A 25684-nucleotide genomic window follows, 5' to 3' on the forward strand; every position below is an offset into this window, starting at 1 on the left:
CATTAGACCTAAAAAAAAAAAAAAAAAAATCCACATTCCTTCAGGAAACAAACCTCAGGACAGCTACAGAGGAACTGGGCTCCATGGTATAGGAGGGGCATCTAAGGCCCCAAAGCCTACCTCTATCCGGACTCAGGGAGAGAAAGGGCAAGCCAAAGTTGCTGGCTCTCAGCTTGGCTTACATAACTCCTGACTGCTCAAGTCCCTGGAAACTGAGGCCAATTCCCTGGAAGATCATTCTGTTCTCTCTTGTTTGTTCAAGAAGAGAGCCAGCCTGATCACTGGCTCTGAAGACTGTGTGAGAATGTCCTGTTTCCTTCTTCCACAAACTGAGTGCCTGCCATCATGGCTATTGTTTAGTCAGTTTCTGCTTGAACCTCCCTGGATCTCATAGTTCGACATACGTTTGGCTTGTATTTTAATAAACTGTACATATCTTATGTGTACCCTCCTCTGTTTCCAAAAGGAATTTATGGACTTGCAGCAAAGGAAATAAGCAATGAAGTGAGCCCATTAGGAAGACAGGAATGAGAAACAAGGAAAGGAGACAGAAGGAATGTGAGCTCCCCAATATCTGTGACTAGGCATCGGTACCCCGAAGGCAGAAGCAGTCCTACTTCAGAGAGTTGAAGGGGAAGGCAATGCGGGAAATTTTTTCAATGACGAATTTCCCTGGAAGCTGAAAGATGTCTTTCCTTTTCACATGAGGCTTGATGTTAGGGACGTTATGTACACGTGCAGCAATGAAAAAATATTTTAGAGGCTGTGTCTTAAGGTAAGCTTGGTAAGGGGAGGAATCTGACTAAGTCACCCTCAAGGAAGGCTATGCTGTCTGGGAAGATTAGCTTTCCTAGAGCCTCACTGTGCTCCAGGGAAAGTTAGAGCATCACTGTGGATGCGGCTCAGTCGGAAGAGTGCTGATACACCAAACATGCACCAAGTTCTGGGCCACACAGACTGAGCATAGGGCATGCCTGTAATTATAGCACTCAAGAGGTGGAAACGGAAGGATCAGAAGCACCAGATAGACCAACCACTGCTATATATAAGCCAGTTTAAGGCTATCCCGGACTACTTGAGACCTTATCTATAAACAAATGAATAAAGAAATAAAAATAAATAGGTAATACTTTTTTGGGTAGCAGCCATTTTCAGGTAGGGGATCTCTGCACAGCAAAAACACAAGGTTTAGAGTAGGTAGGTAGATTCAGAACAGGAACATCTATGTGCCAAGACACCTATACTGTGTCTTTCCTCCACAGTCAGCACCGGCACCAGCCTATGCCAGTAGCTCTGGCAGCATCAGTGCCCAAACAATGGCTGAGCTGAGGCTCCAGCTGCAAGAGGAAATAGTTCTTTCTGTCATTGCCCGTTCTGAGGAGTGTGTGCAGGTGGCGGCAGCCTCCTCATCCTGCTTCATGTGGCATGTGCAGACTTGCTTATTAGACCTTGCATTTACTCATTGTCACTTTGATTGAGAATTGGAGAGGCAAGTGGGGCCCAGTGTCTAGGTGGAGGCTGACTGGAAGCCTCTGGGACCCCAGGGACTGTTAATCTGCTGGAGAGCCTAAGAAGGAAAACAGGCTCTTCTACTCAGGTCTCACCAGCAATGGGGACAGAAGGCCACAGGGGACAGTGGTTAAGTAGAGCCCTACTGCCCTGGTCTTACTATGGTGAGTGAAAAAGTGGCCCTTAGCCAGGAGACCAGGACAACCACTACTGTTTTGCTGGCTGGTTCCTCCTGAATGAGCAGCCTTCCCTGGGGACAAACCTTAGCTCTAAGACAGACATGGCTTCTTCTGAGCAAGTCAAACCTCAACATCGAAGAATCCTTGTCTTGTCGGTTTTAGCCTTAACAAGAATAGAACAAGCTTCTGGAACAAGACACGGTGGAGTCAGGAGAAGTGGCCTTAAGTGAAAACACAGCTGTGGGGTTTCCAGACTGTGCTGCTGGGAGGCGTCATCCAGTGGGAGCGGCCAGCCTCACTATAGACTTTCCAGCACTAATGAATCGGGAACTCCATGCTGAACAGGGTTTGGTTGAAGGGTCCCTGTGCCAGCAGATGGATGTATTTTTCTTGAAAGACCAAGGTGCCAGAACTCTTCATGATTACGTTACTGGAGCGAGGTCCTTTTTTGTGGTTTGTGAAGTTGAGCGTCAGGACTGCAGGATTCTCTTGCTCTTTTTTACTCTTATTTTTTCCAGGTCAGAACCAGAGCTTGGATCAGGGAGGAAAATCCTGCTGAATGAGCAAGTTCTTTCTTAAAAAGCTCTTCAAGTCCAAAAAGACTTCAGTGGACTTAGGAGAAAGAAATTTAATACATTGCCATAGAATCGCTGTTAACCAAGTTAAAGCAAAGCCCACAGCATCTTTGTCTTATAAAAGAAAGCAAAGAGGAGATGGAAAAAAGAAATAATGCTTAGGAAATCCAAACCAAACAATGAAGACTAACACTAACGAAGGAAAACTAAAGATCACTTCAAAGAATGTGAAGATTCCCTTGTAATAAGATTTTTCAATTTTAAAACCTAAGCTTCAGGTGGGAGGGACTTTTCTGTTCATTTCAAGTATGTGGTAAATGGCATTCCCCAAATATTGGCCCTGTGTAGGATTGGCTACCTTCTATGTAAGGAGCAAGATACCCTGCAAGACCCAGGAATTGTGGGTGAGCATCAACCATGGGAAGCTGAGAGGCTTCCCAGACTGCTCCTTGACCTAAGCTTGACCCTGAGTCCTAATAACTAGCAAATTGTAGCAAGCTCAGCCTCCAGGAGAACAAGGGGGGGCTGAGCTAGAGCAGTCACAGCCAGAAAACTATGCTCAACTTTCACTGTTGACCTCTATCTTTACATCCCTGTGAGGGAACCCTTGAGTTGGGCTTCCAAATCGCCTACCCAGACCATTTAGGGCTTCAAGTACCTTCAGGGCCCACACAGAAGTCCTGGTGCCCATCCGAGTTCATTTTGCAGCCATTGTGGACAAGACAGGGGATTCCTTGACTTTTTCAATATTATCTTTGTGAGTGTGTATGTACACATGCATATGCACAAGTGAACCCATGAAATGGTGCACATGTGTCAGCTCTTTTCTCCCACCATGTGGATTTCCAGAATTGAAGTCAGCCCATCAGACTTGAAACAAGCTTTCGCCCAAGGTCAGACTAGTAGTTTTTGAAAGCACTGAGCTTCTATCTTCCTTAGTTGATGGGGTTTAAAAACCAGCTGCCTGGAATAATGTTCTCCAGGTTAGGCCATTTGGGAGGAGAGCTGTGCGCCTGCGCTGTGTAAGACTGGCTTGTTCACTACCCAGGGGACACTTGCCATGCACACTGCTGCCCCTCCAGGTTCATTCCATCACTTCAGTTGGTTATTCTTACGAATGTGATTGGATCCACTGACTTCACTGGACTGGGATCCAGAGTAAGGCCCAGTGTCTTAGTGATCATAGGAAACACTGGCCTCCTAACCTCCTACTTAGCCTTGGATGGATATTCATTCTTTCCTAAGGTTTTGCTGAAGTCTCCTCCCAAAGTGGTGGGATCTGAGACTCTAAAGGAAGCCCTATATTTCCTCAGCCATCTAGTCTTATGGCTCCCCTGTAGCCACCTACTGGGAGGGTACCCTGCTGGTCTCCCTTGCCACTACATTTAAAACCCAAGAGGATCAACAACCCCAGGGAGGCTGACACCCCACCTTCCCAAAGTCTGTAGAAACTTTTTCCTCCTCTCCCAAGGGTTCCAGCCTTTACCTCAGCGTTGGTCCTATGTCCAGAGGCCTTGTCCATACCCATCAGGAAGCCTGGATAATGGAGCGTTAATCAGAAGTCTTATGTTCTGCTGCCCACAGCCTGCTCCTCCTATGTGGTCTCAGCCTAAGTTTCTGGAAATTAAAGGCTCTTTCATTTTCTTCCTCCCTCCCTTTCTTCCTTCCTTTCCTTTTCTTTTTTCTTTTTCTTTTTGTTTTTTTCTTTTTCTTCTTTTGTGAGTCAGGGTCTCTTTATGTAGACCAGGCTGGCCTCAAATTCACAGAAAAAAGAAGACCTGCTTGTCCTTTGTTGAGCGTAGTCTTGCCTCTCCCTAGGCCCCTTTAAAACCTTGTTGCTAGGCAGAGGCCTAGAGAGCAGCCTTGTGAATGCCTGGAGGCCTTCACCTCCTCCCCCCTCGCCCAGTACCAGGAATGTTGTACAGCTAGAGAGTGTCCACCAAGGAAGCCCATCCCTTCGAGAGGACTGACCAGCAGTTAATGCCTCTGTTGCATGTAGTAGCTCCATTAGGAGTGACTGCCAGTCCTGCAGTCTTCCCACTGAGTCCCTGCAGGGCTTCATTCTGGGCCCCAGGCTGTCGGTGATGGCAGCAACTCTGTTCTGTCTAGGCTTGCTGTGGGTGGTTTCTCTTCAGGGTGTTGACAAGATAGGAGCACTTCCTTGCTTCCCAGGGATTTGGGTCCCCAGTTTCATTAGACACTTTGTTGAGTGTCTCTGCCTGGATGTCTTCTGCTGTAGGTCTCTTGTCCTGTTTCCCTTGGGAATTCCTCTGCTTGCTCTCTGGCTGGGAGGTACTGGCGCAGCTGCACTGGCCTTTATGTACACCCTCTGTTAGCTTGTGGGCCTCAGCTACATCACACATCCCTTCCCAAGCCTGTTCCTAGGACAAGACACTATTGGTATGGATATCTGATCAGCAACTTAAAGGACCATGGGCTTCCCTTAACACTGTTAGGCCTAGTCTGCCTCTTGAGATTGGGTCCGCTTTCCTCTGGAGCCCCTGGGTGATATCTCATTAGGAAGAAGGAAATGACTGCCTCTATGAAGGAAGTACTGCCTCTATGTCTGCTACAGGGATCAGCGTGCTCACTTAGTCATACTGAACCTCGCACTTGTAGGCACCTACATATCTGTAGACAAAGCTAATGGCTTGGCTTCTCTGAGAAACAATGTATCACTATTCTGGGTGAAGTCTAGAGCTTCCTAGAGGGCTGTCTCCAACCTGGCCCACCTCTACTTCTCAACTCCTTGGCTTTTCTTTGAATATTTTAATTACCTGCCCATCTCTAAGGTCACACATAGTCTGCTGTCTGGCTACAGCTCCTGGTCCTCCTACCTCTCTAGAATTCACAAACACCTAGGGGACCAGAACAGCCCAGTGCTTTGCAATGCAGTGCAGACTTCAGTTCTACTTCTTACTGGCCAGTGCTGGCTAATACTTACCGAATCTCTCAAACACAGGGTAATATAAGAATTTAACAACATCCCATAAGAGATGCTTAGAACAGATGTACTTAATAAATATTAGTTTAGTTTCATACACAACATCTGTCACTCAGACCCTCCGCTTTCTTTCAGTTGGACTTCATTTTTCTTTCATGTGTGTTGGCGCTTACATTCCCTGGTCCATCTGTGCCCATCTGTTGCTATATCATATTGCCCCTCCCTTGCCCACTATTTGCCCCCCTCAAACCTTTCAGGAAAGGTCCCACTTTGAACCAAGTTGGCTTTCTTCTTCACGCTAACGTCAAGGTTGCAGAGGGTTGCTCATTAATCGCAGCTTCTGAGTGCTCCCCAGCAGTCTTCATGCTCAGCCGCATCCGGTTCTTTGTCTTGTCCTCCAAAGAAGCAGCTTTGACCTCCATGCTTTCCTCATACTTCTGTTCCTCTCACCAAACTCTATTCTTTGCAGATAATTTGGCATCCTAGTTCTCAGGGAAGAGGAATGACCGAAAAGTAGAAGCCATACTAGAATATTCTAAATCCTCCTTGGTCTACAGATCTGTCTACATGCCTGCACACCCTTTCCATCTTCTGCAGTAGAGGAGGCTCTTTCACTGTGTGCTGGACTCCAATCCCTGGTGATCTCAGAAATAACCACTCTCTGCTTCATCTCTTTTGTGTCTCCCTCTCTTACTGTAGTCACTCTACTTAAAAGGTCATCGTCGCTCTTTGATGTACTCCCTTACCCCCTCACCTTACTGTGCGTTTTCTGGTGCCTCTTCCCTGCAGCTGTCTAAGTGCCACACACAACCCCATTTCCTGCCTTCTCACTCATTAGTCTGTCTCCTACCCAGCTCTGCTCCCAGCGCTCCCTCCAGAAGCCATTCTTCCAGATGCAGTGGGGCTCCTTTTTGGGATACACTTCTCTCCTATGAGACCTTTTAGGAGAGTGTAACAAACTGGCATGGCTGTCCCTTCCTTGAGCCATATTTCCCTCTAGCTGAGGCAGTTCATTGATTTTGTCCATTAAAAAGCATACAAAACACCTACAGTCTCAGAAATGTTTGTATCTTCTGCCTCCATTTTTTTGTTGTTGTTGCTTTTTTGTTTTTCAAGGTAGGATTTCTCTGTGTATCCCTGGCTGTCCTAGAGGACAAAGGGCAAAGGGTTGTAGCTGTTGTAATTGATCTGCTGCATAGTGGGTTATTTTGCTTTGATTGGGGGAAGTTTCTTTTTGACACAGACTCTCAGTAGCTAGCCCAGGATGGTCCTTCTGCCTCAGCATCCCAAGTGGTAGAACCAAAGGCAGATACAACCACACCTATCTATTTTAACTTTTTGTTTGTTTGTTTTTTAGCATGTATTAATTACACAAAATAATGGATTCATTTTGAATTTTTATACACATATATATTGTACTCTGATCATAGTCATCCCCATTACTGTGTCCTGTCTCCACTGCCATTGCTCTTCCAAAATAGAAGCACTCCTACTTTCATGTCACTCTTTTTCAGTCTAGATTCCACAGCTGAGACAAAGTATACTTACCTCTGTAGGTCTGGCTTATTTCACTTAATATCAAATTCCCTTTGTTGTACTTTTTTTCATTTTCCATGTATGTGTACAGCTGTTTGGGTAGGTATGTGTGTACATGTGGAAGTTTGGGACTCACCCTCAATTGCTTTTCCACTTTTTTCTTTGAGGCCATGTCTCTCATCAAACCCAGTGCTCGCTCACATGGCTAGTCTTTCAAGACAGCTTGCTCTGGAGGTCCTAATCTCTACCCCTAAGAATGAGAATTACAGGCATCTATGTGGGTTCTAGGATCCAACCTTAACCCTAACCCTAACCCTAACCCTAACCCCAACCCCAACCCCAACTCTAACCCTAACCCCAACCCTAACTCCAACCCCAATCCTAACCCAACCCTAACCCCAACGCCAGCCTCAACCCTAACCCTAACCCTAACCCCAACCCCAACCCTAACCCTAATACTGAACCCAAACCCTAATCCTAACCCCAACCCCAAACCTAATCCTAACCCTAACCCCACCCCCAATCCTAACCCTAATACTGAGCCCTAACCCTAATCCTCATACTGAAGCAAAAAGTGCTTTAACGACTGGACGATCTCCCCAGCTCTCATTCTTTCTTATTGCTGACTAAATGTCCATGTGTATGTGCTTTGTTTCTCTATTCATTTTTCTTGATGGGCATCCAGATTGGGTCTGTGGAACTGTGGTGAAGACTGCTTTGCTACAGATGTCTGTGTAGGGCTGACCTTGACTCCTTTAGGCACATGTCCAGGGGTGGTAAAACTGGATCATAGCATAGTGACATTTTCTTTCTTTTTCTTTTTTTCTTGAGGAGCCTCCACACTAATTCCATAGTAGCTGAACTAAATTATTTTTTACTTAAATGAAATAGAGGCCTGGTTAGAGCCAAGGTATACTCTGTAGGAAAAGCATGCCTTTGACTCCAGTGAAGTTCCTGGCTTTGTAGTGGTAAAGAAGGATTTGTTTCTGGTTTGAATGTTCATCTGGGTCAGTAAAAGGACAGACCATTCCCAAGAGTGTGCTTTACTCTGAGAGAGAGAGAAAAAAAAAATGTCCATTATCTAATGGTGCAGTTCATTGGCTGTGTCAACAACCCTACAGGAAAAAAAATCATAATAATGTATCCTCCTAACATGTAGTTAATGCAGTTAAATTTTCCCTGGTGATTTAAAAGCCCAGGAAATTTGTAAAGATAGTAATTGGCTCCACATTTGGAAATGCTAAAGCTTCCTGAACCCTGGCCTCCAGCAAGATGGAGAGTAAATCTGCCTGAGCTCCGGGAGCTTCTTCACTCACCTGAGGTCTCCTTGCCAGAGTCCTGAAAGAAACCAGGATTCACCAGGCTCCTGTCTTTATCTTCACTAATGGGGTCTCCAAGGCAACATGTTCCTAACCAAATTTTGAACTCCCTTCTTTCCCAGCAGTGTAATATTTACCTAACTGGTTGTGAAATCAAAATCTTGATTTTTGTCACCGTATTCATCAGCACATCCTGTTGATTCCACTTCTAAAACACTGCCATTTAGATCTCAAAGTGTCTCTTTCTCTCCATCTTGCTTAACTGTCCTCTGGTCCCCATTCCTATTTCCTCAGCCTCAATAACAGCTCTGTGTAGGCTCCCATTTCTTTCCTCATCCTGCAGACAGCACAGTAGCTAACCAGAAGAGTCTTCCCAAACAGAACTGTGGTGACGTCATCCACCCATTTCTTAGAGCACATCAGGAGCCGTTTTTCATAGTTAAGGCAAAGGTCAAAGAGTCCAATATAGCTAAGAATGTTATGCTTATTTTGCCTGGCCTTTCTTTCCCAGTGTCACCTTCTGCTGTGGTTCTTGTTTTTATTGGACTGAGCTTCACTATCCATCCTTCAGTTTCTATAGCTCCTGCCCAGGACCTGTATACATGCTATGACTTCTGCCTGAGACAAGTCTTTGCTCCCCTCACCTGTGATCTAGTCACCCCTCCTTCCCACAGCCCTAGTCTATCTAGGTCAGCTGATTTGCTTTATTAGAAACATGGTAAGTTATATTTTGACCCCCATGAAAGTTCAAATAACTCTCTTCAATTCGAACTTCTACATATACCTGGACACTCCTTAGAATAGAGGTCTGATTGCTCTCTGCTCCTGCAATAGACGACAGGCTCCACAAAGGTGACTCCTCGTTCCTGCAGTGCTCCTGTGTCACCACCAGCTCAGAGGCAGGCACAAAAAGTGCTTCATGCCCAATGCATAAGATGATCATGGTGACAGTTTCTGTTGATGGCAGAGTTCTTGTGAGGTGTGGGCTCTTCCTACAGTGAGAGGCTGAAATTCTCCACAACACATTGGCTGAAGGGAGTTGATCTGTTTGATTTCTCCATTCCATTGAGACAAAACTCACTTGTTTTTTCTTTTCTGTATTTGTTTAGCTGAAGCTTGCTTTTACTCTGGACCATGAGACTGGATTGCCTCAAGGATGTCATGTCTATGAGTACCGAGACAGCAACAAGTAAGTCACTCACTTGAGGGGAAGTATCAGCCAAGCACACTGAGTAGCTGTGGCAGGTTTTCTGGCTCAGGCTTCTCTTACAGGCATGCTTAGACCTTTTGCTGCTATGTAAGAACATGTCTGGCACACATACAAAATATTCCCTCACAAAGTCTCTTTTGCCCTTAAATATAAATAGAAAGGAACTTGTATAGGGTTGGGGCAGTGACTCAAAGCACTTACTGTGCAAGTATGAGGACCTGAGTGTAAAACCTTAGAACCCACCTAAAGCCAAGTTCAATAGTACAAGCCCATAGAACCCCAGTGTTTCTCTGTGGAGATGGGAGGAAGAGAGAAGAGAATCCTCGAAGCTCACAGCTCAGCTGGTCTGGTATACAAAGAGCCCCTGTGTCAAACAAGATGAATGGTGAGAACCAACATTGAAGTTGTCCTCTGATCTCCACATTTGCTCCATGGCACACACTCATGGACATTTACATACATGAATGTATATACACAGCCCACACATCATACATATACATCTACACAACTTATATACATGCATGAAAATAAAACATGTAAGACAGATGGCGATGAGTGAGAAGTATATTTGAAAACAAACCTTCCTTTTCAGGCTCTACCCTCCTCCCCGCCTCACCCATTGCTGATCCCTTGCCTGCTTCTCTGATGCAGGTGTGACTTTGCCCTTTATTCTGGCTTTTTGGTCACTGCCTCTATACTTACTGCTTTGTAGTGATCATGTGGCTTTTGTAGTTGGGAGGTGTCCGAGGTATACAGATGGGAAGCGGTAGCCCTATAAGAAGGTGGCCCCTGGTATAACTTTAAAGTACCTCTTCTTTTCTTCAAGGACCCTGACTCCCTGAGTGTGTGTTGTTAGTGAGACAGGGACAGTGGTAGTGAGTGAGGTGGAGGGAATATGTCTTGATGATGATAATCATGATTGTGATGATCGTGATGATGATAACAACTCACGTTGGCTACCTACTCTGCACTCCTAGACTCCTGGGGACTAGCATGTGCCATTCCTACTTAACCCTCCTCACAGCCTGAAGAGTGTGCTTTTATCACCATGCACTGCAGAAGCTGAGGCCTAAGGAACTCTGTCAGCTCATCCAAGTAATTTTTGTACACAGTCAACTTTAACATATTCACACTGGGAAAATGCTAGGTGGAAGACAGTTGTTACTACTCTGGGAAACCATACTCGGCAACTAGTAGGCCCAGCCTGGTCTTGAGAACAATGCATTCTCATGTCATTAGGTAACAATCCAAACTATATAATCTTACCCAGTTGAAGGAATAGGCACCTGCCGGCAGGGCCGCACACTACCTCCCAGAAGTAAAGACCATGTCTTCCTCAAGTACAGACTGCTGAGGTCTGAATAGAAGGTAGTTTAGCATGTGCCCTTGTGACCACATCTGCACTCAGGTTGCCTTCTGGGTGTCATAGCTTTCTCTTTATCTTTAGGTAGATGCTGTAGTTGCTGTTGGATCATACCAGTTTCCACCACATGAATCATAGGGAAGGTTAGCCACTCTCATCCTCAAGAGTCTCTATTTCCACTCTGGGATGGTGCCATATTGAGAAGGCACTTCCAATGCTTCTAAAAGCCATTGTGTCAGAAGTACCATCTTGGTTTCTTATTATGTTTGGGTCAGCAACAAAGTCAATCTGGGATTCTCTGAAGACAAGGACAAGATGGGAGAACTGAGCAGATTCCTGGGTGGCTGGGCAAACTTTCTTTGGGATTAAGACATGTAACCCATAAACAGGGCAGCATACCATTCTGCTTCCCTCTTGTTGTTCCACATTGATCTCCATGCCTTGCTGCCTACTGATTGTCAGTAGATAACAGCCCTGACATACAGGCCGTAGCAGCAGGAAGTTTGTTAAACCCAATTTTGACCCAACTCTCTGCTCTCTGAAAAAGCAGTTGCAGAGTTCTTATTTAGTACAAGAGGGGCACTAACCCTCTCTCCTTCAAGTTCTTGTCTTAGAGGTACCATGTCCAATGGATGACAGTTTAGGTTGTCTGAATATGAGAAGTTAGCCAAGCTCTGCATCCTGATGTGACCCGAGTCCTCAACAGAATATTATTAGGGGGTGTATGTGTAAGTCAGCCTTGGTGCCCTGAAAAGCTTGTCAGAGAAAGCAGCTATGGAGGAAATCATACAGGAGTCATGGCCTAGAAAGTACAGCCACCAAATGCTTCAATACCCCTTTCTGACACTTATTTGCCTTTAGTCCATCTTGGGGTCCAGTGTCAGTTCTCTCTGTTTGTTTGTTGTTTTGTTTTTTGTGGGGTTTTTTTGTTTTGTTTTGTTTGTTTGTTTTTGTTTCTTCTGTGGGCATGTGGGTGCTTTGTGCAGATGCTGATCATACATCACCATCCTTGAATGCAGGATGCCCACAGCATCCTACCCACATCCCAGCCAAATTGTCCGTCTATGGCTAGCTTATTCTCCCAATGCCAGTCTGGATCTGGATCCAGAGTTGTAGATAGCAAGGTAATGATCAGGGAAGATGCTGGCAGGCGTAGTTTTGGTGGCCTCAGTTGCTTGTGATGTTTTCTGATGAAATAAGACTCTTCACAGTGTATGAATTGTGAGGTGAGGCATGGAGGAACCCAGGAACCTGACAGCGACTCCCACTCTTCCTAGGGATCCACCCTGTTTGTGTTCACCTTTTCATTTTTATTATCTAGAATGCCCAAGTCCAAATACGGACTAGCAACTGTTAGGAAGTGAAGGTGTAGAGAGCCTTGGCCCTCAGCAGTCCGTGTTTTCCCATCTGTATGGCATCCCTTCCTGCTGCCCCGTTCTGTCTGCAGAAGAGAGACACCACTAAACATCTTATGTTATGAGCACATTTAAGTAATGGTGGTGATAGGGTATACTGTGGACCCTCTGTTAGGGTCTCTTAGTCCTAGGAAATATGTTCATTCCAACGTGGCCACTTTTCTCCCTTTTCACTTCTTCCATCTGTCAAGTCAATTTAAGGCCTTTAACCATCATTTTTATCAAGCTTTTCGGGACCACCCAGAGTGCCATCCCATTCCCTGCCATCGTTTCCATGGTGATAAATCTTGCATTTCAAGAAAACTTCCTCAAATCAATTCTTACTCATCCAGTCTTGTTTCCTGGTCCTTTATACAGCTTTTCAACCTTGAAGCTTCTGCTCTGGTACACAGCCTCTTGTCCCTAGGCTACTCGGCATACCTTCAGTGCACTGTAGTGGCATTTACCCCTGGCATGCATGAGGAGAGAGGCCTGGGCACCTCTTCATCCTCCTCTAAAATGGCCCTACTGTCTGATCTAGGGAAGGACAGACCTTCAGAGGCCTGTGGCTCTCACACTTGGCCTCCAGCTGCTTATCAGGACCTCCATTTATAGGCAGTCCTCTGCAGAACCAGTCTTGTCTTTCAGCCACCAGCCAGCTTCACAGGCCTGGACACTGCACCTTCCAGAGCTTTCAAGGCCTCTGGGTAAACCTCTTCTAGGTCATCCCTGATATATTTCTTTGAATCAGTGCAACAACTATTTGTCCCATAGACCCTATCCATGCCCATATACCACTTAGTGGCCTTTTTGTCCACTATTTACAGGTAGTAAATAACTCAGTCCCTTTACCTCCCCCTCCCTTTTTTTAAAGACACCATCTACTAGATAGCCCAAGCTGCCCTTAAACTCATGATCATTCAACCTCAGCTTCCTAAGTGCTAGAATTACAGATATAATTCCCTACTCTATTGCTCTGCATGTCTCTCAGGACAACTCTAATCCTATCTGGGTGGGCTCACATCTGCCAGGAAGCAGAAGCCAAGAGAGGTTTAATGTGCCACCTATAACAATAGGAAAAAAAAAGCAGGAGACTGGCAGAGCAGCCATGGGCCTCTCTACAAACCTGGCCGATGGGAAGGAATAGGGCAATAGAGGGGATGGGTAGGGACTCCCGGTTTGCACTTACTTTTGAGTCACTTCAACCAGTCTATGGGAAGCCCCAGGGTTAATACCCTTTGGAGGCAACTTCCCTTCTTCAGGCCCTGGCCTGGGCCTGAGCCTCACATACAAGGGATAACTACTAGAAATAATGCAAGACATGGCAGCAGGAAGAGGGCTTCATGACAGATGCAGCATCAGAATGAGCAGCCATTTCTGGGGCCATCAGCAGTCCATGCTCCGTGGCAGGAGATCCAAGTGTACCTTCTCTGTGTACCACCCTTGGAGAGGAAAACAAGGGATTCTGGACAGAGTCCCATGTTTAATTAGTTCATCCCTCCCCCTGCCTGGTTCTTCTCCTCTTCCTTCCCCCTGTAGAAGCAGATGGAATGTTTTCCAGCAGCCCCTGACAATTCAAACCAGCATCAGCACTTACCAGCACTTTTGAAATGGCACTTTCTGTCTGTGCTGGAAGCCATCGCCAGTTCTACAACTAACTGCAGTGTTACCTAAGAGCCATTCATGACAGAGGGTGAGCCCCTCCAGGCCTCCTGCAAACTCAGATGCTGCCAGGTCAGAATAAAGAATGACTTTTTTGTTCCTTGTAAAGCCTCAGGTTAGGAGAAAGGAGAGCTGAATCAATCCAGAGACAGGAAGGGCCTGCAGAGCTGGAAGCAGCACAGCCATAGAGGAGCCAGAGTGACCTCATGGGGACAGCTGCAGCTGGGACATGCACGCGGGAGTCAGCCACTCAGTGCTGCAGGTGCGGGCTTCTATGGCCCTCACAGCAGGTGGAGCTTGGTGTCTCCATGGCACTAACACAACTCGTTTTTTCAGGTTTGAACTTTGGGGTAGTGTCTCCCCACTGCTTACCACACAGAGGGTATCCTTGTCTCTTCTTTCTTTTGCTACCTACCATGAGATGATGACAACAGCAACCAGGATATGTTGGGTGCCAAAATACAGTGTTTTGTTCTGCTTGCTTTCCCTAACAGAAGATGAGGAATCATGAATGCTACTTCACAGAAAGGGAAACCTATGATCTGAGAGATGCCCGGACCAAGGTCAAGTTGTGTTTAAGAAGCAAAGCAAGCAGACAAGCTTCTCCTAGGGTACTGCTTCCTCTGTGAGGTGTGCAGCAGGCATGGGCCCAGCCTGTGGGTTCATAGAGAACTGATGCCAGGTTGCCTGGGCATCTGGGACGGCAGGACTAGGATAGCTACTTACTGCATCAGCGTTTATAGTACCTTCATGTGTTGTTTGCAGCCCCTTTGGGATTGCATTCATGTAATCGGTGTACAGAAGACCAGGATATTTATCAGCAGGCCTTGGTGGGAGAACCAGGAGAGACAGGGCTGAAGAGATAAAGCCCTGAAGTTTCTTAGCAGAGGTTTCTCATTCTGCCAAGCTAGTACTTGGCCCTTCAGCTACTGCTCCCCTTCTCAGGCCAGAACTGTCCAAAGCCAGGAAACACAAAAACCAGAAAAACAGGCTGGTTGTGCTAGCTAGCCACATCAGTGCATATACATGGACAGTGGTCTATGTTCCAACATGCAGTGTGAAGCAGGAATTCCACTGTTGTCTGCTATGGTGCATACTAGAAAATAAATTTGTACAATAAACTTGCTTTGTAAAACTTACTTTGAAACCATGATATGCACAGAGAAAAGGCCCTAAGCATGTAGTTCAAAGCAATTTTCTTAGTATTTGTTCTAGTGCTGTGAAAAGACACCATGACTAAGTTGACTAAGTCAACTCTTATAAAAGAAGCATTTTACTGGGGGCTTGATTACAGTTCCAGAGGGTTAGTCCATTGTCGTCATGGCATAGTGGGGAGCATGGTAGCACGTAGGCAGGCATGGCACAAGAGTCGTAGCTGAGACCTACAAATCTTGATCCAAGGGCAGAGGCAGAGGGGGAGAAAGACAGAGACAGAGACAGAGAGATTCTGGTCCTGGTATAGAGTTTTGAAACCTCAAAATCCTTCCCCAGTGACACACCTACACTTACAAGGCCATAGCTCTTCATCTTTCCAAACAGTTCACCAACTGGGGACTAAGCATGCAAATATATGAGACCCTCTTTCAAAAAGACAAAAATAGAAAGAAAAAGAAAATAAACACACTCATGTCAGGAAATAAACTGTTAGAACACCCTTCTTCACTTTCTACCCATCCGCCATGTTCAGAGCTTTCCTCACTCCTCAAAAATATAGAATCATTCAATAAGTCTTAAATTTCCTCTGAGCATTAATGAGAATTCGTCTTTATTGTTTTATATGGTTATGCCCCATTCATTTTCATTGCTACAAAACTTTCCCTTGAAAAGCTGAAGATATAGCTCAGTGATAGAGCACTTGCCTGGCATGCACAAGGCATGTTTGATCCCTAACTGCATAAAATAAAATAGCTGGAGAAACTGTGAGAGATTTTCTTAGAAAAGACATTTATCAATTTTTGAGAATTTCATATATTATATTTTTATCATATTCACCCCAATTCCTTTTTCTAACTGCTCCCAGATCCATCCCCACCTCCCTACTTCCCCCAACTTCTTGCCCTTATTGTTGTCATTGTCTCCTTCTCCTCCTCCTCATCTTCCTCTTCTCCTTCTTCCTTCTCTTTTTCCTCCTTCTCCTCATCTTCCTCCTCCTCCTCATCTTCCTCTTCTTCTCCTTCTTCATCCTTTTCTTCCTCTTCCTTCTCCTGCTCTTCCTCCTCCTTTGTTTTCATCTTTGTCTTCTTCTTCATGCATTGACTCTAACTTGTGGTGTCCATATACTTCTAGGTGTGAGTCGACTTACCAGGAGCCATACCCCTAAATAAAAGTGATTCTTTTTTCTCCTGTGAACTGTCACCTGCTCATAGGTCCTCAGCTGGGTATGGAGGCTCATAAGCTTCTCCCCATGCCATGCTAGAACGTTGCCTGGGCTTCCTCTTGTGCAGGTAACTATGCTGCTGTGAGATCATAAGTACAGCAGTCCTGTCATGCCCAAAAGACACTGTTTCACTCCAGACCTCCCTGACCTTTAGCTCTTTCTGAGATAGTACTTGAGCTTTGGATATGTGTGTGATATGGCTGAGTACTGACCAGCATCCATGGCACACAAAAAATACTTCCCTGGTGAGCTCTGATTGCTGCACTCATCTATGGGTAGAAAGATACAAATTTAGAGGGCATTTTTACTATGTCCTTTTAGTAAAATAATAACAGTAGGTCTCCCCCCGCGTTCTGTGAGCTCCCCAGCCATCGGTTCCTGGCCGGATTTACAGTACCAGGCATGTGTTTCCTCCTTCCTTAAATTCAGCCAGTATGCAATTGGCTACCCGATAACACTTGTGCCACTGCTGCACCTATGGTCATAGCTTGCCTTACTGATCCTTATTGTAGTTCACAGGGTTCACAGCTGAGTAGAATTACTGAAGACTTTCCCCACAGCAGCCTGAAGAGCAACTTCCAGTACTAAAGTTAGACAGCGGGGAGGAAGCTTCTTACTCAATACTACCTTGATTTCTCCGTGTTCTGTGACCTGTGTATGTGGTGTCTTGTGCAGTAGGGTCTAACCATCAAGTTCTGGTAGGCAATCAAACTATGAAAGGTTTTTAAAGCCAAGTAAAATATAGTCCCAGCATTTAAGAGATAGAGGCAGGAGGATCAAGATTTCAAGGTCACCCTTGGCTACATAGTGAATTTGAAGGCATCTTTAGCTACTTAAACCTTAGTCTCAAAAAGAAAAGAAAAAAAAAAGATTATCTACCCTGCATTAATCTAATCAGTGTTTTGGTTAGTTTTGCCTTGAAGTTATTACAGATAATTCCATTTATATATGCCTTCTGGTATGCATGCGTATATCCTGTTTGAATGTAGACCTATGAATAAAACTGCTAATCCTATATAATTGCACTTAGCAAGGTGTGAGAGTTCAGGCCTTTTCAAATTTCCTTCCTGATTTTTGGGTTTTCCTTTGGTGTGTTTTTCTGCCTACTCAGGGTATGATGGATTCTTTGTTGGCTGTACTTATTGCACGTATCAGCCTAGAGTTGGGCAGTAATGACTAGAGAACAGGAGCAAAGATGCTCAGGCCCCCGCAGTTCTTTACATGGAGGAGTAAAAGTTAACAACACCAGTTTCTGTTCCTGGTCTCTGGCCAGCAGGGAATCCCTAAAGCTTTGATTCCATTGGTTGTCATTTTGCTCTAAGGCTACAAGGAAGGGTGATTCCAGACTCAGTGACCAGGGCTTTCCAGATAGGGGATAGCCACAGACAGAATTTTCAGGAAACTCTTCTCTGGTTTCTTATTGGCAGTGTCTCTTAGGGAACTAACTTTATGGCTGCTCTGCCAGCCCTTTCCATGGTTATATAGACACTTATTTCCTGTTGGTGTCACTATACTTAACTCCTACTCCTTAGATTACGACAGTGCATAAATCAGGGATCAGTAGAACCCGTCAGGAGAGTTCAGTTCAGGGCCTCCTTAACATTTCAAGAGATAGTAAAGAAATTCCTAATGAATATACTACATGAACACGTTAAGACAACAAACAAACAAAAGTGTGCTTTTGACAGGTAAGTGGGGTTCAGGGAGACCTGCAGGCCCGCAGAGCCCAGGGCATTTGATGTTTCTGGATTCAATGATTGAACACTGAGGGTGCAACCCCCAAGATCCCTAAGTTACCCTAGAAGAGAGTAACTAACCCAGCCCACCAGTTTGTTTGGCATTTGCTGCTTTCTCCAGTGGGCCCTTCCTCCAAATTTGCTATGACCCTCTCATCTGCCCCCATCCCACCTTTCTCTGATACCTACTGCCAAGATGGTCAAGGATCTCAAACTCAAAGGAATCCTCCATGTCTGCCTGTGTACAACCCTAGAGGGCTGCATGTTGCTCACCATGGCCTCCTGGATGAGCTACACACTACTAGGCTCAGGACTCTTAGGCCATTCTGTCTCCTGTTGTTGGTACCAGGTGGTGTCCAACACAACTGAGGTCTGTCTTGTTGGCCAGGTGCCTAGACTGCAGACAGGATCTACAGCTGAGAAGAGCCAGCCATGGCCCTGAGCTTTCTCAGTTCTTCCCACACTCCTTTCTTTGCAACCTAAATAACCACTTAAAGATGACCCGAGAGATTTTCCCATAGGACAGAACTTTAAGATACCTAGAACTCTTCCAACTAGAGATTTCTCAACTTTCACAAACACCTTATAAAAAGTATGCTCTTTGTTGGCACAGGATGGCATTAAGTGACCCTTGAGTAAAATTGCCTTTGCTTAACTCTGCCACTCTCCTTAACTGCAGTTCTTCCCTTTCTGTGGAGCCTCTTGGACTATACTGATCCAGTGTGAATCCTCAGTCATTTCCTCTCCAGATGCTTTGTAGCATGTGGTGACATGCTCACACAGCAATGAGGCAAGGGTTGTGATCATCAGCTTTTTTTTTTTTTTTTTTTGTCTCTAAATACATACTGGTCACAGCCATAGTTTTTTTTCTCAATTTCCTGGCCTGCTTCCTTTGCTTTCTCTGGGCACCCATGCATGCATACATCTGTACCCCAGAAGCACTTCAGAGCCAACCTCTAGAAGCACATAGTCATCAAGTAGCTTTTAAACCCAAGGAGGCTGACTCCTCTCTAAGACATCAAGAAGTTCTGGAAGAGGCTGTGATCATTAGGCCCATCCCTCGTTGAATGAACAGGCCACAGCACTGCTGTGCAGTGGATCATGAGCCATAGCCTCTGTGTACCAGCATGCTGGCCCAGATAGTAGGCACATTTAGAAAGTGAGAGTGGCAAGTATGTCTGCCCTAAACACCCTCCCCAGGCACCAGTGGCCTGTGACACCCACAGGTTAGCTCTACAGGAAGCAGGCCGCAGAACTGCAGGTTGGGTCTGAGCCTGAAGAAGGTGCCCATGGCCATCATCTCCGACAGCTACCTGGCAGGTGACCAGGACATGCTTGGCTCACTCAGCTTTTGGCTGTGCTTTCCATAGGGAAGTGTTTCTGATCTGTCGTCACTGCTACTCCCCTGCTCTCTGAGGCATTGTGGCTTTTTCTTGGTGGCTGGGCAGGAAGCCTCTAGAGCCTGAAGGAATTGCCATGCTTGATGACAGACAAGGGCTATTGATGGCTATAAATCACTTAGCTGCTGCCTGGCTTATTTAAGGGGATGAGAACATGTTAACTGTTCTGAGGATATGTCTTCCTGTGGTGGGCACCCAGTTGGGATGGGAGCTTACAGAGTGACTCAGACTGTGCCCACTGAGTTAAGTGGGAGGAAATATCCCACTTAGGCACAGGCTTTCCAGAGGCAACCAGCAAAGCCTGGCTGAGGTACAAAGCACAGATCACTTCATTGGCTTGTAGCCCCGCCTTACTGGGCATCCTCAGGTGACCCACCCTAACTCAAGCTGGGCCAAGGTTAGCATGGCCCCACACTGAAGGGGGGCTGTTGGGAGGAGGGGCAGATAGGGTTTAGCCCTAGATGTAGAGATAAGCTCTCACCACCATAGCCCTAAAGGCTATCTAGAGCTCTCTGGTTCTGTAGTCAGGCCTCAGGTCTCACCACTATAACCCTAAATGGTGTCTAGAGCTCTCTGGTTCAGGCCTCAGGGTGGAGGTGCTCCACTTGCCCTGCCAGGGCTTCTGTCTCAAACTCTGTAACATCTCTGTCTGTGTCCTTCTTGTCCCTGATTTCCTTTCATAGGATACCTCGGCCATCTTCTCATGGGTGTCTGGCCTTAGCTATGGTATACACAGATGTGTAGCATTTGAGCTGTTTACAATGATAGGAATACAGTTGTTCTGTAGACCCTTGTTTTTTACTTGGAAGAGGTCATAGTCTTTCAAGCATCAAAACCTGTCCTTTAACGTATATACTGTCCTTTTAAAGGCATCAGCTAGACATAACTGAGTTTTTAATAACTGAGGATTATTCAAAATATTTATGTTATCATGTAAAGAGTATGTGTGGTGATTTGTTGTGTTATTCTATGTTTTTTACAGTACTGCAGATTGAACCTAAAATACACAGGGAAAAGTCTCCACCATGAGCTACATCCTTGGCTATTTTTAATTCCATATTTTGAGACAAAACCTTTCTAAATTTCCCAAGTTGGCCTGGCTATCCTTGACCTTGGGATGCTCCTGTCTTAGCCTCCAAGTAACTAAGATTACCTGCCTGCAGTACCATACCCAGCTAAAAATTATTTCTGTGGTCTCTGCTGCACTCTGCATAGCCATTTGCTCCTACATGAAGTGAACACGAAGTCACAGGATTTTCACTTGGCTTTACTGAAGCCCCGTATGTCTTTGTCTCTGCCCTGATAGTCAAACCAGTTATCACCTCCCCACTGTGTGTGTGGTAGCTGTGAACACTGGGCCTTGTAGGGGCACAAAATTGTTAGGGAGTTGAGGCAAGTGTTAGAATTATCATCCCAGGTGAGGAAGGGGTATGGATCAGAGCCAAGGCTGCCCTCCACACAGCAAAGTACCTGTGCCATGCAGACACATAACATATTTCCCAGAGCTGCATTTGAGGCTCACCTCCTCATTCTGCACCATTTTCCACTCTCTGAGACTCCATGTGTTTGTGTTCCACGGCTGCCGAATAAGCTAAATCGACTCAATTACCACATGCAGTTTCCCACCCCATCGCATCCCATCAGGAGGAACCTCCTTCCCTGGAGCCTGGTGGAGCTAAATGGGTGTCCTCTAGGCTTCAGTGTAACTAGACTAGTCAGGGGCTCACCATGTTTTGTATAAGAAATGCCATTCATCACTGTTCTGCTCATGAAACAGAATGCCCTTTTCACTCCCTCTGACTTTTCTCAGTCTATTTTCCAGTGCTGACATCATCAAACTTGACTCTGATTGTTAGCATAACCCTCAGTCGCAGAACCACCAGTCCCCTGCTGAGCACTGGGAGAGGCATGTTCTTGCCTCTGCCTGTGCAACTCAGTGGAATGTGGATGCTTTTGACTGTGAGATGAAGAACGCATCTCAAAAGGCTTGGCTGGATTCTTTCCAGACTCTGGTTCTCAGTGCTGGGAAGAGACTTGGGGCTCAGTCGGGGGCTGCTGTTTGTAGCACTGATGAAGTTCTGGTAGAAGGTGATGAGCAGGTGCTCTGACCATATGTGGCCAACAGCAAGGACAGTCCCTCCAGCACAGCTGGCACCTGGAGATGCTCAGCAGACACCCAGAGGATACCGTTCCTGCTGCAAGCACAGCTTACTTCCCCCTTGTGTCCTTAACTTTAACCTGCCTCTGTTTCTTCCAAATCACCAGACTCTTGTCTCTTGAGAATTCCTGATCTGAAAATCTAAAACCAAATACCTTATGAGCTTCAAGTTTTAGATTTTAGAGGATTTCAAACTTTATGTTTTTGTATTAGAGTCTATAAAAATGTTCAGTTCTAAAAAGTGAAATCTGAAACACGTATACTCATCGCATTTAAGGAGTGCTTAGCAGTGTGCTGCCCCCTAAGGTAAGAACTGAGGAATCATCTCCTCCTCCCTGGAGTAACCTCAGAAGGAGATGATCAGTTGAGTAGGCCACCTGAGAGTCCACAGGCATTCCTGTGGTATTAGCAGTGCCCTTCCTGTGCCTGTTGAGTTAACAAGACCAGAAACCTGCTGCTGCTATTAGTATCTTGGGAAGTAAAGCCTCTATCTGCAGGGAGATACCCACTCCACAGCCCTCTCACCTACCACCATCATTTTTATCCTCTGTTCAGGCCAGCGTACCATGGGAGCCAGCCCAGTGCTATTCAGAGCCCCAGTGGAGCCATCCCACAGCCAGGGAGATGCAGAAATCATCACAAAGACCCTATATTCAGATTCCATTACAAGCCAGATAGTTCTGTCCCCACTGCTAAACTTAGAAAAATGGTTCCTATAAAATGCCCCAGAATACAAGAAGAACCCTACCATGCACCTCACAAATTAGAAGATTGTTCATTGTGAGTGTTGTAATTCCAGTGTGAAGCTTATTTCTTTGCTTGCCCAGAAAACTTCATTTGACCCTTGCTGGAGGCAAGCTCTATGCAGAGCATGGAAATCAGAAAGGCCCAGAGAACCCACTGAGAGAGACAGGCATGTAAAGCAATATTCTTGAGGAGTACCTGAGAAAAAAAAAAGATGTGACAGGAAAAATATATTTGGGCTCAGAGTTATCAGATCATGGTCAGCTGGCCTGCAAATACACTGAGCAGTATGGTGGGAACAGGAGGTAGAGCAGCACAGTTCTCCCAGCTGTGGCCAGGAAGCAGGAAGGAAGGAGGAAGGAGCTGTGAGCAACATATAGTCCCCAAAAATCCCCATCTCTCAGGGCCCAGTTCCTCCTAAAGACTCTGCCACCTTCCCAGATAGTGTCACCAGCAAGGGTCAAAGCTTTCAAGTGATGAACCTACAGGATTATTTCATGTTCTCACTATACAGGCTGACAAAGGAATTAGGAACCAAGCTCCCAGAGACACCCAGCGTAGGAAAGGAAATCAGTGTACTGCTTCCGTCTGCTGGGATCTCACTTGAGAAGCAAGTGCTCTGGGAGCAGGTGACAGGTAGGGTCCCATATTTTGATGTGGAGAGGACAAATCAGGTGCCTTGGTGCTGCCAGGTGGAAAGGGGCAAACCACTTGTGAATCTGTGTCTGGCACCATCCAGCACATGTCAGGGAAGCCCAGAACTCATTAGATGGGAACACATCCATTTAAAGCTCTCTGAACCCAGTTCATAAAACCATGGGTCAATATTTTTAAAGTCGCATAACTAATGCACTCTGCCAGACTCAACAGACCGCATCCCAGTGGGTGATAAGACAAGTGTTAGCGCAGAGGAAACAGCCCAGGCGGGAGGAGGCTTTTCTTAATCTGTTGGGTTTCGTGTTTATAGTAGAGCAGCTGCCCTTGGACAAGAGTATTCATTTATCAGGTCACCCACAAGGAGGCTCAGTTACCATGCTCACCCTGTTTGGGTTTAAGTAATAACTGTCTACAGACAAGTAAAAATCCAATCAGGGCAAGTTCAGTAGGTCCCATCAGGCCAGCAGAAGCCGTCTCAGATTCTGACTGCCAAGTTCATATGCCTGCTGTCCCGCAGGGATAAAGAGGAAAGAACACTATGGAAACCACCACCTCCTAGCCCTGGCCCTGGAGAGCTCTGCTTTCACCCTTTAAATATACATAGTGCTTTTTACTCAGTATTTCTGTGAAACAACAAACAAATTGTGATTCTGTCTTGGCTCATTTGGTTCCTGAACACTTCATCAGTGTCCCCCTATACACCTGCTCTGGAGTACCCAAACAAGTCAAGCCTAGCTTCCCCACCCCTTCTTTCCCAAGGCTTGGGGTATGCAGAGGAAACTGGTCAGAGGAAAGGGAAGGTGGAGAGCCAGGTCAAATTGGTCAGCCCTCATTTACTCCCTCACCAACCAGGGAGAAGAAGGAAGGTAGTGACCCAGCTAACCACCATGAGTACTCTCCCCTCAGTTACCAGCATGACCTCAAAGGAACCTTTTTGAATTCCCACTTTCAACAGAGCTTTTGTCATGGGCTGATAAACTCTGTCACTTCCCAAGTCCCATACTGAGACACCCAGAGGCAGCATCTTCTCACTCCTGCTAGCCTCTTGCAGGTTCAGTGACACAACTCAGTGGCCCAGTTTGCACCTGTAAGCATGTGTCACATCATGAGGTGTTACTGTTCTTACTTGCTGTCCATTGTCTTGATGTGAAAATAACGTGTAGAATTATAAGGTTTTGGTTCTTTATAAACAGAGCAAATAATCACTGCCGAGCATTATTTAAGGTGTGCAGGCACACACCTATAATACAGCATTCAGGAGACTAAAACACAAGATTTTCTATAGGCTTAAAGCTAACCTGGTCTGTGCAGTGTAGCAAGTTCTAGGAAATCTGGGCTATATGGTAAGACTAAATAATAATAATAATAATGATAATAATAATTGTGATAATAATTACTACTTACTATTAGCAAGTATTAATTTCTTTAACATTTATATACTGATGAATATTCATTATCAATTATTATTATTAACATAAACATTATTAAAAAGTATTTAGTGGCTGCTTATTGTGTCCTAGATACTATTGATGGTACTGGGAAATAAGGCAATTAGGCTGTCTGGGCTACCTAGGTTAGTGGTGCTGGGCAGCTGTGACTGGCCCAGAACAAAGCAGGGGCAGGAAGAGCAGTAAATAAATCACAAGTAGGCAGGTGGGGACCCCAAGACAGGACTGCTGTAGACAGAGCAGCTGAGTGAGCAAATTTACCAGGGCATCACTGAGAATAGATCTCACCACGGCTTGCTCATGAACTGTCGGGGCTGAAGCAAAGCAAGGATGCTATCGAAAGACACTGTGCCTTGGTGAAAAAGAAGGGCAGTGGTTTTTCTAAGGGTTTCACAAGTGCTGCTGTTTCTAAGAAACTTAGTCTAGACTCTACCCCTGTGCATGGTGGAGCTATGGCTTACTCGGATACAATCTTAAATGTCAGCAAAGCCATAGAGAGGATGAAAAAGTGAGGATCATCTCCCTTGTACCCTCCAAAGACAAGCCCGTAGACAGGGCCCTGGCAATTCACCCAGTGGCTTGACAACTCAGACAGCTCTGACTATGTCCCTATGCCAGGATGCAGCCTGTCTGTTTCTCTCATCTGTTTGGGTCTCCTCCAGAGCCTCAGAGTAGCAGACAGAAATCAGCCCATGCTTGGTTCTGGAGCCACTGCAGGTACAGTGTGCACTATGGGAAGGGGAATGAGGCAGAACAGGCAGGGCTCCTTCCGGGGCTGAATGTTGTTCCCAGCACTAATGTCCCTCCCTAGAGATGTGCTTAGGCTCCTCCCACAATCTTTGCAAGCCTGGCATTGTATTGCCAAGACAGAGACCACCTACACTTCAGAAGAGAACAGTCGGTTCTTCCCAGAGTCCTCTTGACTGGATGGAACCAAACAATGTCAGCACACAGGTCCCCCAGACCCACAGGGACAGCCCCACCATGCAAACCTAGCTATGTTCTCTCTGACTTGCTACAGGAACGGGCTGGCTAGGTAAACTGACACACAAGCCTGCCTGGCACAAGGGGAGAAAGGGTAACATCCCATACGAAAAGAGCTTGAGGGTCTAGGCCAAGTGAGATGGGGAGTTCTTTAGGGAAGAGAAGCCCTAAAAGCATTTGGATTTCATATGTCATCCCAGAGCACGGCTCTCCAAAGGGAATCGCTTGTCTCTGTACCTCCTTCCCATGTAGCCTAGCCACCACAACTCCTGAAATCCTGGTGACTCCAAAGCTGTAGGTCTTCGTAGTGCCCCCACCCCCACATCTGGGCCCGGCCACAGTCTGTAGCTTCTGAGACTCAGTTTCCCTCTGTGCATATTAAGACCTACAATTTCTTCCTGGGAAAGGATTCGAAGGGCTGAATGACAAAGAACACTTAGAACTTGGCTGCATTCTTTTTCCTTCCCACCGTTAGTGGCTTCACATCAA

At 45.9% G+C, this 25684-nt stretch overlaps 1 protein-coding gene across 4 annotated transcripts in view; it reads left to right on the plus strand.

The window, feature by feature from the left end:
* The window catches only part of Dis3l2 (DIS3 like 3'-5' exoribonuclease 2), a 317733-nt gene that overhangs the window by 277245 nt on the left and 14804 nt on the right, over positions 1-25684 (plus strand). For all 4 annotated transcript variants that reach the window (XM_060368782.1, XM_021657963.2, XM_060368783.1 and 1 more), the window contains one exon: positions 9172-9251. In XM_060368782.1, coding sequence (XP_060224765.1) covers positions 9172-9251 — 80 coding nt within the window. The remainder of the gene's footprint in view (positions 1-9171; positions 9252-25684) is intronic.

Source organism: Meriones unguiculatus, chromosome 15 (genome assembly GCF_030254825.1).
Source record: "Meriones unguiculatus strain TT.TT164.6M chromosome 15, Bangor_MerUng_6.1, whole genome shotgun sequence".
NCBI lineage: Eukaryota > Metazoa > Chordata > Mammalia > Rodentia > Muridae > Meriones > Meriones unguiculatus.